At 35.1% G+C, this 13,607-nt stretch overlaps 1 protein-coding gene across 2 annotated transcripts; it reads left to right on the top strand.

Moving 5' to 3' along the window:
* The first annotated feature begins 1,000 nt into the window (after positions 1-1,000).
* Positions 1,001-13,029, top strand: LOC129005505 (uncharacterized). 2 transcript variants are annotated; one of them, XM_054434415.1, is made up of 4 exons: positions 1,001-1,034; positions 6,697-6,760; positions 7,395-7,625; positions 12,552-13,029. In XM_054434415.1, exons 1-4 carry the CDS (start codon positions 1,016-1,018, stop codon positions 12,793-12,795), a joined length of 558 nt encoding a protein of 185 aa, XP_054290390.1. In that variant the 5' UTR covers positions 1,001-1,015; the 3' UTR covers positions 12,796-13,029. The 2 variants fall into 2 exon arrangements, with proteins under 2 accessions (XP_054290390.1, XP_054290389.1); XM_054434414.1 differs by lacking the exon at positions 1,001-1,034 and adding an exon at positions 3,769-4,016.
* The last annotated feature ends 578 nt before the right edge of the window (positions 13,030-13,607 follow it).

Here is a 13,607-nt window from a genome sequence, read left to right as displayed (position 1 = left end):
ACTTTACCAAATATATCCAAATCCCGATGAACTTTGTAATGAGTGCCGGTGGTTGGTAAAAGCTACCAAGTCTTCAGACTCGATGAAATCATCATCTGATGACGAGGAATTTGTGACAAAGTGGATAGAGTCAAGAAACTGTCTAAAAAGTTGTAAAGAAAATACAACAACTGGGAAAGATTCTCAAGAGTCAGAATATAGCAAAGAAGACATCACAAGACTATTGGCTGAGGTTCATTCAAGTTTATTAGAATGCAACATCCTGTTAACAACGCAGAAGCTACAGAGCGAAATGCGGAAATCTGAAACTGCAAAAAATGAAGAAAATTTGACTAGTGAGACGTCTCTAAATGAGGAATGGTTTGATGAAATTCAAGAAGGAAATGACCCAAAAGATGTATCCTCAAAGTTGGGCTTCATACTTGAGCGTTTTGTCTCCAAGTACCTAAAGTGCTGCATCAAGTAGTCAATAGGCCTACTATTTAAAACTAAAGTTTGCTAAGAAACATATGTACAAATTCTAAACAATGATGATGAAAAACTGAACTGGTGTTCTATTCATTAGCTTACACTACATTAATTGTCGTGGTGATGATATTGAATGTCAAAGTTCTCAAAAGCACCAAAAAAAGTGTATACAGATTAGTATGAAATAAATATAATAAAGCTTGAATCTCAGTTTTGCTATTTGCTAATACCATAGACAAAAAGAACTAAATATATACCGTCAGCTGTGCTGTTGTTACCATAGGTTCTGACTTACATTGCTGGGAGCGCCATGTAGTTGTTATGGTGTACTCCCTTCGTAACTAAACGCTCCAATGGTCTGTGCCAGAACCTATGGTAACCATGGTAACCGCAGCACTGCTGACAGTCTATATTTAATTCTTGTTGTCTATGCTAATACATCTTTAACTTATAACTATGAATAAAAGACTTTTTTCTATACTTGAAAACTAAACAAATTCACAACCAACTTTGTTAAAAAAATCTAAATTTTAGTGAAAACCACATAATGACCACTACCCAACTAGGTATGATACTATTTTATCCATATGACAATCCACACTCCACAGACTTACCGGTACCTAAGTTACTTAATTTATGAAAATCTGCCACAATATATTGGGGGAAATGTTTGCGAACTGGTTCAAGCAATCTATTCAAATACAGTTCTTTGGAAAGAAAATTTTTATTTACTACTGAATATAAAGAGAAGAATTACATTAATTATAATACTGCAGATGATTTCTTAGTTATCATGTTTTTTAGTGAATTCTGTAAAATAATATATAGGCCTTAAGTATTTTGCTTTGTAAGTTAATTATTTTTTAAATTTTAACACATTTTTCCTGGTTATACTCAGCTATTCAAACTATAATCTTTGAGTAGAATACGATAGCAACGGCTAAACTCTCTTTCCGCTGAAACTGTGAATTGAATTAATTTCCAAAATTGTCAACCACTTCCTGATGTAGATCGACATTGTAAAATTCTTATGTTGCGGGAGCAGGGTGGGCATTTTGTTCATACACTGGTCAAATTAAAATGCCCAGAAATGGGTTGTGAGTAAACTGATATCGAGGTTAAAAATTATTCTTGTATTTCTTGGAACATCGGCATTTGAGTAAAACAATTTACTTACAATGCATAATATTGTAAAAAGGTTAAAATACCTGTAACTGCGTCGTGATTCCTCTGTTCCTGTACTGGACTACGCGCGTTTCGATGTATTCACATCATCATCAGGTCACAAACTTGAAGAACTTAAACCATTCTTGAATTGGTCGCGTCAAAGTTTACAAAAAATACACAAAACATTTAAACATTTAAAAAACAGGGACAAAAACTGTAGGCCTACAGACACTGGTGTGCACATGACGGGTGCCGAGTCTCGACTGGTTCAGGAGCTGAACTTTGTCCCCTGGCCGCCTTTATCACGGCCCTTGTCCAACTTTATGAGTGATTCAAATAGAATATTAGTTTGCAGAGTGCTTTTGTCATTTAATATGTCCTGGGGATTGTTTTTTGCGGCTTTATAAATTTCAAACTGTTCCAGAGCTGAATGATGAACATTCTGCTGACTGATGAACATTCAAACTGTTCCAGAGCGTAATGAATTGATGACATTACTGAAAATTGTTTTGAAACAAAACTACTTCCATTTCAACAACGATTTTTACATCCAACAAGAAGGTCTCGCAATGGGCTCACCATTGTCAGGCATTTTGGCAGAAATCTTTCTCAATAATATCGAAAACAGATACATATGGACCGATAACAACCGCTATCGAAACAAACTAATATTTTATTACAGATATGTTGACGATATTGTAATTTTGTATGATGGCAATCCAAGACAGGTTCAGTTGTTCACCACTTTCATGAATACCATCCATCCCAAATTAAAATTCACTCTCGAATTAGAAGAAAACAATTCTCTGAATTTCCTCGATCTGACATTGAATAAACGTGATAGTTGTTTTGCCTTCAATATCTATAGGAAACCAACAGCTACGGACACAACTATTCACGCAACGTCTCATCACCCTATGTCTCACAAACTTGCCGCATATAATAGTTTTGTTCATCGCCTTTTAACCATACCATTGAACACTGAAGATTACGAAACCGAAAGAAACATCTTAAAGCACATCGCAACATCCAACGGATACAGTCCTGTTATGATTGATAATTTAATTAAAAAACACCGCAAGAAATTGAACAATCCTCCCACTCGAATTCCACAAAATAAACGTGAGTTTGTTTTAGCAGAATTTGGCGAACAATTGCCTCTAACAATAAAAAATGAGATGAAAAAACATGGAAAAATAGTATCCTTCAGAACCTCAAACAAATTAGATAAGCTTATAAACACTAAAGGATCAGGTGGTGATGTTAACAAGAGAACCGGAGTATATAAATTATCCTGTAACGACTGCAGTAAATTTTACATAGGCCAAACAGGGCGGTCCTTCGAGAAAAGATTCAAAGAACACATTCCAAAAGCCTCCAAGGTGCAAAAATCTAATAAATTATGCCGAACATCTGGTACTAAACAACCACAACTATACTAATTTGGAAACAAACTTAAAACCATTGCACATTTGCAACAAAGGCAGGATCATGACAGCTCTGGAACAGTTTGAAATTTATAAAGCCGCAAAAAACAATCCCCAGGACATATTAAATGACAAAAGCACTCTGCAAACTAATATTCTATTTGAATCACTCATAAAGTTGGACAAGGACCGTGATAAAGGCGGCCAGGGGACAAAGTTCAGCTCCTGAACCAGTCGAGACTCGGCACCCGTCATGTGCACACCAGTGTCTGTAGGCCTACAGTTTTTGTCCCTGTTTTTTAAATGTTTAAATGTTTTGTGTATTTTTTGTAAACTTTGACGCGACCAATTCAAGAATGGTTTAAGTTCTTCAAGTTTGTGACCTGATGATGATGTGAATACATCGAAACGCGCGTAGTCCAGTACAGGAACAGAGGAATCACGAGGCAGTTACAGGTATTTTAACCTTTTTACAATATTATTGTCAACGTGATTCGGAATAAACAACACAACATGAAGTTACAATGCATTCTGGGTATTTAGTCAATGTCAAAATAAAATGCCAACTCTGCAATGTGAGTCACTATGTCCACATCAGGAAGTGGGTAATAATTTTGGACATTACAGTATCCAAGTGTTAAATGTATAAATGGGATGTTCTCATTGATGTAATGATAGTAAAACACAAGGACAGTAATAGATCAACTGAATGATTAAAACACTGATGGGACATCAAGCAAGATGTGATAGCTAGCTAATGATTCGGTAAAGATATGTTTGGATCTATTCAATGTTGTAAAAGGCAATACACTCATTGTCTTTTTGTTGTACTGTGTTTGTATGTAATTATAACTAATATCTCTCCAGTATTATCATCATCAGATTATGATGAAAGAATCCCATTTAAGTTTGCTGTAGAACCAACACTCCCTGGTGCAATAATTTTTAATGTGGGTGAGTAGATATATTTAGCAATTGATAACTGTATTTTGATTTATTATAAACCCATTTTTAAAACTTAAAGGTTTACGATAAGGGTTTTACTGGTACGGTGTACTCATATGTTCCTCATGATACGAGTAAGTGGGCAGATTGGAAATATGAATATTCACAAATTATTACATTATTATTGACAACAGTGGCAGGAACACAAACACTACTGTATTTGTTTGTATTTTTGAATAACATTCTGTAGGAGTAGAACATTGTATATATACAGTAGAACCCCGGTTAACCGAAATAAAGGGGGGAGAAATTTTTCGGTTAACCCATCATATGCTAAAAATAGCTAATATGTATCACCACAGTGTGTAGGAAAACTCAATTTAAGAGAATGTCTTAATTCAGTGTTTTATTTCAGCAACAAAAATGTTACAAAGGGATATAAAATACTTTAAACCAGACAACTGAAGTTATTGAAGCATTTTACAGCTCAATATTATTTTATAGAACCATTTCGGTTAATCAGGGTTTTGGTTAACCCGAATTCGGGTTCTACTGTATTAATGAACCAAACGTTTAAATCTAAGCTTATGATAGTGTTTTACAAGATAAACTTGGGGGAAAATGGAATGCTATGGAATACTGTACCTACAAAACTAATTAGAATGGCAAAAATTACTTTGAAAAACTCCAAATGTAAGGTTAGAGTAGAAAATAAATACTCACGCCAGTAGGACGGGCGTGAGACATGGAGACATTCTCTCACCATTGCTCTTTAATCTAGCTCTGGATTAAAAGAAATAAAGAGATAGAAATCTAGGTAAGCAATGGAACTAAAATATGAGCACTGGCATTTGCAGATGATGTTGTGTTAGTATTGGAAGACAGAGATGAACTGATGGAGATACGTATTCCAATAGGCAGAACTCATTCAATAGGATTAGAAATAATCGACGAAAAGACTAAGTTGGTATATTTTTGGCCAGGGAAACAATGGTAGAGAAACTTTTGAAGTATTAAACCATAAATTCGAATAAGTTGAAGAGTTCAAATACCTGGGTTCAATAGTAAATTCAAAAAGTAATGAATTAATATAAGTCTAAAATAGAATGAATTTTGCAAATAGAAGCATGTATGCATTAAAAAACATTTTTAAATCAAAATTACTGCCATATAAAACAAAATTAAGAGTAGACAAGACTATTATAAGACCAATCCTGCTTTATGTAGCAGAGTCAGAGAAATAGGTTATGGACAAACAAACAGAAAAGTTTCATTTGAAAACACAGAGTTTTGAGAAAAATATTTGGACGTGTTAGATAGGGAGAAGGATGGAGAATTATAGGTACAACCAAGAAATAAGGGATATTTACCATTCCCCAGACATAGTAGGAGAAGCAAAGAGCAGAAGAATAAGGTGGGCTGGCCATGTATTAGGAGGGAAGATGGTAGACTAATAAGAAGTTTGGAGACAGAACCCAGCAAGAAGAAGATTCCTAGGAAGACCCAAGAATCGATGGAAGGACCAGGTGGAGAAAGATTTGCAAAAATCGAGAGCAAGGGAAGAAGATTCAGAGAACAGGGAGAGATGGAGGCCACTTGTTGGCGAGGCCAAATACTACCTAGGGTATCCATGGCCATGGGAGTAATTAAGTAAACGTTTAAAATGTTCTAAAAGTGTTTATATAATTTACGAACAGAACGGGAGGGTTTCATTTTCTTATTCTAACATAATCTAATTTTCCAGTTAATATTGAAACGTAGGTACCTTATAATTTTTTTTCAAACAAAGAATTTTAATATTATAATAAGTAATAGTACAATTTGAACATGGGAAAACAATAAACATTTGCTATTTAAATTAATAAAAAGCTGGTACCCAGCCCCATCTTCAAACTCTCTAAGGATCCTCCACTTCTTTCTTGTCCTCCTTAGACACATGCTGCTGGCCCTTAATGTCGCAAAGATGGTTTTCACCCTTATCCAGTTCATCACTAAACTGTAAGGTTTCTTCAATTTTTCTGTTAGGCGTTCTGCCATTGTTCTGAGTAAGATCTGAAACTCTTTGCCTAGCATTCCATCCACAGACGTGAATAGTGAGGTGAAAGAAGCATTTCTTGTTTCTGTTATTGTTAAGTATATTATAGCTATTTACCTTACAAGTGTAGTAAGAGCGTTTTTACATCACGCAGGTGAATGTTGTGCAACGAGCGGAAGCGAGTTGCATAATTTACTTAAGTGATGTAAACACGCTCTTTTAGGTAACGTGTAACGTACAAGATTTTACCTGACCCGACAATATACATGAGGTTACGAACAATATTTTTCATTATCCATTTCACTCATCTTCTAACAGTAAAGTTCATTTACAAACAAAAGCTATAAAACATTACAATAAAATTCAAGTACACAGCTGATTTCTAGTGTTGATGTCGTTGGCTCCATAGAGGTATATTTTTTAAGTTAAGCACTCAATGTTTTTTAAAAGGGTTTCATTACCTCACCGAGTGAGTTTTTTCAACTTTACAACACTTGAGAAGTAAAGAAGTTGTATACATCACACTTGGAATAGGGAAGTTTAACGTGGTGAGTTAGGTAAAATAAATGTATGTGTCATATTGATTTTACAACATTATTATTTAATTTGGTGTGCCTTTTTTAAAGATTTTAATGATTGTACATTTTTCAATAGATGAAGTCATATGGCCTTTCAAAGTAGACAAAGTGATGACACCACCACTGTCAATCAATGGAAGGTAAAGCTCGACATTACATATTTACTAATATTTAGTTTAAAAACTGAATATGATGATTCTGAACCTAGTAGGATTTTATTGCTTTGTTTTGTTTCTGAATCAAAACCTACTTCAGATAAATAAAATTGCCCGAAGTCTCCGTAATTAGTTATACTTACTAATTCCAATTCCTTACTTATATTAATGAGTTCTTATAAAAATATTTAAAATGTATAGCCATTTAAAATATTCAAATAGGAATAACCCAAAACTATACTAAACCCTTGGGTAAAGTCCAATACTGTTTCACTGTATTAAAAAATCACTTTTAAATCCAATAATCCAATTAACACAAGTTTTTAGAAGTCCAATCAAATAATATATAACATATTATTCAATATCAACGCCATTATGAATTTTAAAAACTCTGAAGAAAAATACTATTTCACTGAATCTCTTAAAGAAAAAAAACATAAAGCTGCATAGCATCCATTACTGTTTTTTGTATACAGTAGCACAGTAGTCAACGATTTTAAGCATCATATTCATGCAATTTGGTGTTTACATAATTAAAATATAGGCTATAGGGTAGGCAGTGAATTAGGAGGTATTTGCAATGGTCAGTTTACGGTACTAAATAATGCTCACTTTTAAGGAACAAGGATGAAATTAAGGATCGTATGGGTAAAGTATATGCACTGTACAATGATACGAGACCAGTTCTGAGCGATCTGTTTGACAAATGGTACCCTGTGGGGGGTTTGGTCATCAGTACCGATCCTGAGAAGATTGAAACTATCATGAACCTCTACGACATTGATAGATTCTTCAGGTTTTTTGAAGTCTTTCCGAAAACCCCAGGGTGCAAAGTGAAGCACTTGAAGAGGTAATGTTTTTGTTGTTACTCATTAAAATTAATTACATTTAAATATGAAATAAATCCGATAATTTTAAGGGAATAATGTATTGGAATTCCTGGCAGGTAGATGGAAATTCGCTTAGTCTGCAGGTTTGCTGCGGCGGGGTATTAATCTGTTGCATGACTAATAATAGGAATATAATAATCAAATTTACCTTTCATCACTATCAGATAAATTTACACTTAAACTGTAAATATTCGCAGTAAATATATAGAAGATGCTGCAGTGTTGATTGGTTTCGACCAACATGTCAAATGCAAATGAAGAATTCTCTCTAATATCCAGAAGAGTAAAGCTGAAAGTGTAAAACTTGCGCTAGATAAGAGAGAAATCTTACTAATATTATAAATGTGAAAGTTTGTGTTTGTGTGTGTGTTTGAAGTTCAATCACGCAATAACCACTGGACGGATTGGGCTGAAATTTGGCACAACGATAGCTTACATTCCCGATTAACATATAGGCATATTCTTATCTCAAAAATCCTTTCGGGCTCCGCCCCAGTGCCTCTGTAGTTCCCCATGTTAATCTTATGAGTATTCATATTTAAAGGGAATAAAATAATTTAGTCAGCTGTTTCAAATAAAAAGGTTTGTTCTATGATATGCAAAGCCTTAAAAAGTTATAAGATTTACCAACAGGGTGCAGCACTATTTCTTTTGCATTTACTAGGTGGCGTTCGCAGAGGCATCCACAAAATTGAGCGGAGTCATCAAGGGTTCATATTATATTGTTTTTGTCTTACTGCAGTAAAAACAGTATTTTTTCATGCATGCGCTGCGGGTCTAAAGTAGCATTTTTAATATTTAGGGAGTAAAAATCGTTTTTAGCCTCTATGGAGTAAAAATTAGCTGTTGTCAACTCAGTTGTAAATTTCGATTGTAAACGATTGCATGTATCGAAAATATGTATCGATTTGTGCTTCGTAATCATTTTAACATATTACAGTCTACAGTCTCTTCCCGTAGCATTTTAGCATTGCAGATACATTAATCCATTCCCAAACTCAACACTGCTCACCTTTACTACTTCCTTCACCACACCCTACGTCGTGGACCTGTTTCCCTCTCTTCCCATAGCATTTTAGGATTGCAGATACATTAATTTAATTGCCAAAGACAGTTCCCACACTCTGCGCTGTTAGCCTTACTACTTCCTTCACCATTTACTACGTCATTGGCCTGTTTCCTTCCTTTCTCATAGCATTTAAGTATTACAAATTCATTTATCCATCTGCTCAAACGGTTCCCCCACTCTGCACTGCCAGCCTTTACTACTTCCTTCACCACTTACGTCGTGGACCTGTATTCATCGCTTTCCATAGCATTTTAGTATTTTTGATACGTTAATCTAATTGCAACAAACATCCCCACTGTCCGTACTGCTAGACTTTACTACTTCTTTCACAATTTCCTATGTCTTGGGCATGCTTCCATCCCTTCTCATAGCATTTCAGCATTGCAGATACATTAAAACTGCTACAAACGGTTTCCAGTTCCCACACTCCACACTGCTCACCTTACTACTTCTTTCACCTGTTCCTACGTCGCGGATCTGTTTCCCTCTCTTCCCATAGCATTTTAAGATTGCAGATACCTGAATCTAATCGTCATAAACAGATCCCACACTCCCAACAGCTCGCCTTTACTACTTCCTTCGCCACTTCCCACATCGCGGACCTGTTTCCCTCCCTTTCCGTAGCATTTTAGGAATGTTGTGACCTTAATCTAATCGTCATAAACAGTTTCCATACTCCAGACTGTTCACCTTTACTACTTCCTTAACCTCTTCATACGTCACGAACCTCAAGCTAGTGTCGTCATTTGATTACAGTACCTGGGGACCGAGCTTTGCTCGGGGAAAATCATTAGTTCACTCTGAAAGCACCGTAGTATTGGAGATGCATAAATCCACACATCTACATCCTACACAATTTCCTACGTCATGGATCTGTTTCCCTCCATTCCATTGCATTTAAAGATTGCAGATACCTTAATCTAATCGTCATAAACAGTTCCCACACTCCGGACTACTCGCCTTGACTACTTCCTTCACCACTTCCTACGTCGCGGACCTGTTTTCCTCCCTTCCCATAGCATTTTAGGATTGCAAATACCTTAATCTAATCGTCATAAACAGTTCCCACACTCCGGACAGCTCACCTTGACTACTTCCTTCATCACTTCCTACGTTGCGGACCTGTTTTCCTCCCTTCCCGTAGCATTTTAGGTTTGCTGATACCATAATCTAATTGTCGTAAACATTTCAAACACTCCGGACAACTCGCCTAGACTACTTCCTTCACCACTTCCTACGTCGCGGACCTATTTTCCTCCCTTTCCATAGCATTTTAGAATTGCAAATACCTTAATCTAATCGTCATAAACAGTCCCCACACTCCGGACAGCTCACCTTGACTACTTCCTTCATCACTTCCTACGTCGCGGACCTGTTTTCCTCCCTTCCAGTAGCATTTTAGGTTTGCTGATACCTTAATCTAATTGTCATAAACATTTCCAACACTCCGGACAACTCGCCTAGACTACTTCCTTCACCACTTCCTACGTCGCGGACCTGTTTTCCTCCCTTCCCATAGCATTTTAGGATTGCAGATACCTTAATGTATTCGTCATAAACAGATCCTAGACTTCGCACTGCTACCCTTGACTACAATGTATCGAGTAATCTTAAGTATAATCTTTGCTCAATATTAGCAAGTGATGTTTTTCCTTTTGTACTGTATTTGTAATTTCCTAGTATACTGTGGGTAGTTGGCTTATTATGAGCACATGCTAAAACTTCAAATCTTTTGTTTACTTTTTACTTGTTATTTAATTCAGCCAACATGGTTACCTAGCAACCCATAAGACTAATGTTAAAAAAATGTGATTTTCAGTTTCATTTTTCTACAGATTCCTGAGAGACTTTTTTAACGCCATATAGATGTTGGCACTCACCGATATGGTCTTTATCACCATGCAAAATTTGAAAACGATTGATTCAGCCGTCTAGGAGGAGTTTGCGTATTACGAAATGCATAAAAGTCGACGTATAAGAGCTTCGCTCGCTTCGCTCGCTCCGCTCAATAAAACTGTGATACGCAATGAGAACTGTCAAAGAAGGATTGATTACAGTTATGTTTCTGTTTTTAATTTCATGAATAATTTGTGACATTTTGAGAATTTTTAATAATATTTTTTTAGTGGTAGAACATTATGGCTATGGTAGATGTATAATACTATAGTATACCTTAAATTTAGAGAAGCAAATGTTATCAAACTGTGTCCTTCCCCATTGCAATCAGAAAGCTTATGAGCATAACTGCAATAAACATTTTATACTTATATGCCAACCCCGTACGAAGGACGGGTACTCTGCTAGTGTTAAATAATTGTTAAAATGTTACGAAACTTCTACTCACTTATATAGGTAACTAGCTGGCCTGACAGACTTTGTCCTGTCCTAATTAGGTTTGATGTCAAATGCTCATTCATTTTCAAGATGAGCTTGTTCGCATGGCTCAATCATGTCCTAGTTGAAGTTTGTTCGCTACGCTCCACTCACCTTTTGGTTGCAAATTAGCTGTTGTCATAAAAAAAAATAGTGCTGAACCCTGTTGGTAAACTTATTAACTTTTTAATGCTATTGAACATTACAGAATAAAATTGTTTAGTTGAACCAGCTGTTAAGATTCTTTAATTCCATTTAAATATGAGTACTCATAAGTTTAACATGGGAAACTCCAGAGCCACTGGGACGGAGCTCTTTTGACGGATCTGCACCAAACTTCACAAAAACCATCCTTGAATAATGCTTAATAATGCCTCAAAGTTTCATTACAATCTGTCGAGCGGTTTCGGAGTCCATAAAGGACAAACAAACAAACAAATATACATACATTGGATTTTATATATAGGGTGATTACCGAGAAACGCATGTTTTTCAAATAACTAGTATTCAGGCAATTCAAATCAAAAAAGATATTCATGAGTAGAAAAACAGTGTACACAATATGCAATTTCAGAATAAAATTACTTACAATTTAGTGTTTAAAAATTACATATCTAAGGTGGTCGCCTTCTGCTTTGATACAGTGTTGAAGGTGTTCCTTAATTACGGATTTTGCTAACATTTCTCTAGGAATGGCGTTGATTTCCTGGCGAATAGCTTCTTTAAGTTCCTGTATTGTTTGTGGTTTGTTTTGTAAATTCTAGATTAAAAAAAAAACATTGAAATAAATCGGGAACTGCAAGATCCGGTGAGCGAGGAGGCCAAGAGACATCACCAAAACGTGGTTTAACTTGTTCGAAGAAGGAATTCCATACCAAGCAGAAGGCGACCATCTTAGAGATGTAATTTTTAAACACTAAATTGTAAGTAATTTTATTCTTAAATTGCATATTGTGTACACTGTTTTTCTACTCATGAATATATTTTTTGCTTTGAATTGCCTGAATACTAGTTATTTGAAAAACATGCGTTTCTCGGTAATCACCCTATATATTGATTAAAAATATAGGCAAATCCTTATTTTGTTCAGATCAATACCATTTTTATCCTATAAAGCTGATTTCTTATTTACTATGTCAATGTTTGTCGTAGTTACAGTTAAATCCCTTGGTCTTCTGTTTGAATCTTATATCTAACATGTTTGACAACTAGAACAATTTTATGGTGATTAAATCCGAATAAATCAGGGGGGAAATTAATATTATTGAACAAATATTACTGATTGTTACAATTTAGCAACCACTGGAGTAGAGAAATATTATATTACAGTAAGTTTAAATTTAAGATGAAGCTTTAATTTACAAATTTAAGTTTTGTGAAAACTTTTAACAGGAAATATAACACCAACAATATTTTAAACCGTCAATATACTTATGATTTGCAGAATGAGTGAACGACTTCAAGTGGACCTAAATGAAATACTATATTTTGACTCAGATGAATATCAGCTGGATGAGGTGAAGTCACTGGATATTACTGTAATCAGAGTTTCTCCCAAGCTCGGCTTGACATATGATATCATGCAACATGGTCTGCACGAGTACTTAGTGACTCATAATGTCTCTAGACCCTACAGAGGTATTGAGATGTTCACCATGTCTCCTCCAGATATGCCTGTAAACAGCTGACGGGCGGATAATTAACATCAAAAACTGCTGTTATCCTATGCTGAGGGTCACTACAATCAGCTGTTCACTAAGAAAATAACTACATCAACTGTTGCCATCCACATGGTCTAGAGTCATCTAGTGTTTTATGTAATCACTACAAAAGATTAAATAACATAAATTAAATACTCTGGAGGAAAACTAGTGATATGATTTAAACTAGTGAGCAATAAAGAATTTTAAAATTCAATTCAATTCTTTGTTTAAGCTCATTTATAATGAATACCTTGACTCTCTCTATAGGGTGACTCATTTACAGGCTACAATTTAAAATTAAATAATACATTGCAGTTTATTCACTTGGTACGTTATTATTTAGACAAATTTGGTACAAACTGTCATTGAAAGTTAATTATACCTGTGAAATGACCACCACGTGTAGCACTATAGAACTGAGAACTTTTGAGAAAAGTTTCTATCACTTTCTTGTTCAATTAATGCGATATTTGATGGATATCTCTTTGAATCTCATCCTTCATCTCCAGAATTAAGTTCTGGTTTTTTGTGTAAACTTTCTTCTTCAAACAAACCCAAGGGGTGTGACCCAGTTGTGTGGTGTAACATTGTATTGCTGACCAATGTTAATAACTGAAATAAAAGTAAAAAAAATCAGAAAACTGTCGTATATTTTGTTTATTATTATTTATGTTCTGATTTATTCTGAAGCAATTGCATTGTGTTCAAAACATGTTGTAAAACACAAAATATCTTACGAGAGTAGTACCAATGGACAATGGTAGTAATCTTAACAATTTAAAAAAAAATTGAAAAGT

Source organism: Macrosteles quadrilineatus, unplaced genomic scaffold, assembly GCF_028750875.1.
Source record: "Macrosteles quadrilineatus isolate MER2022 unplaced genomic scaffold, UCM_ALF_1.0 Scaffold_22__1_contigs__length_1958994, whole genome shotgun sequence".
Classification (NCBI taxonomy): Eukaryota; Metazoa; Arthropoda; class Insecta; order Hemiptera; family Cicadellidae; genus Macrosteles; species Macrosteles quadrilineatus.
This window is presented reverse-complemented; position numbering and strand designations above follow the sequence as displayed.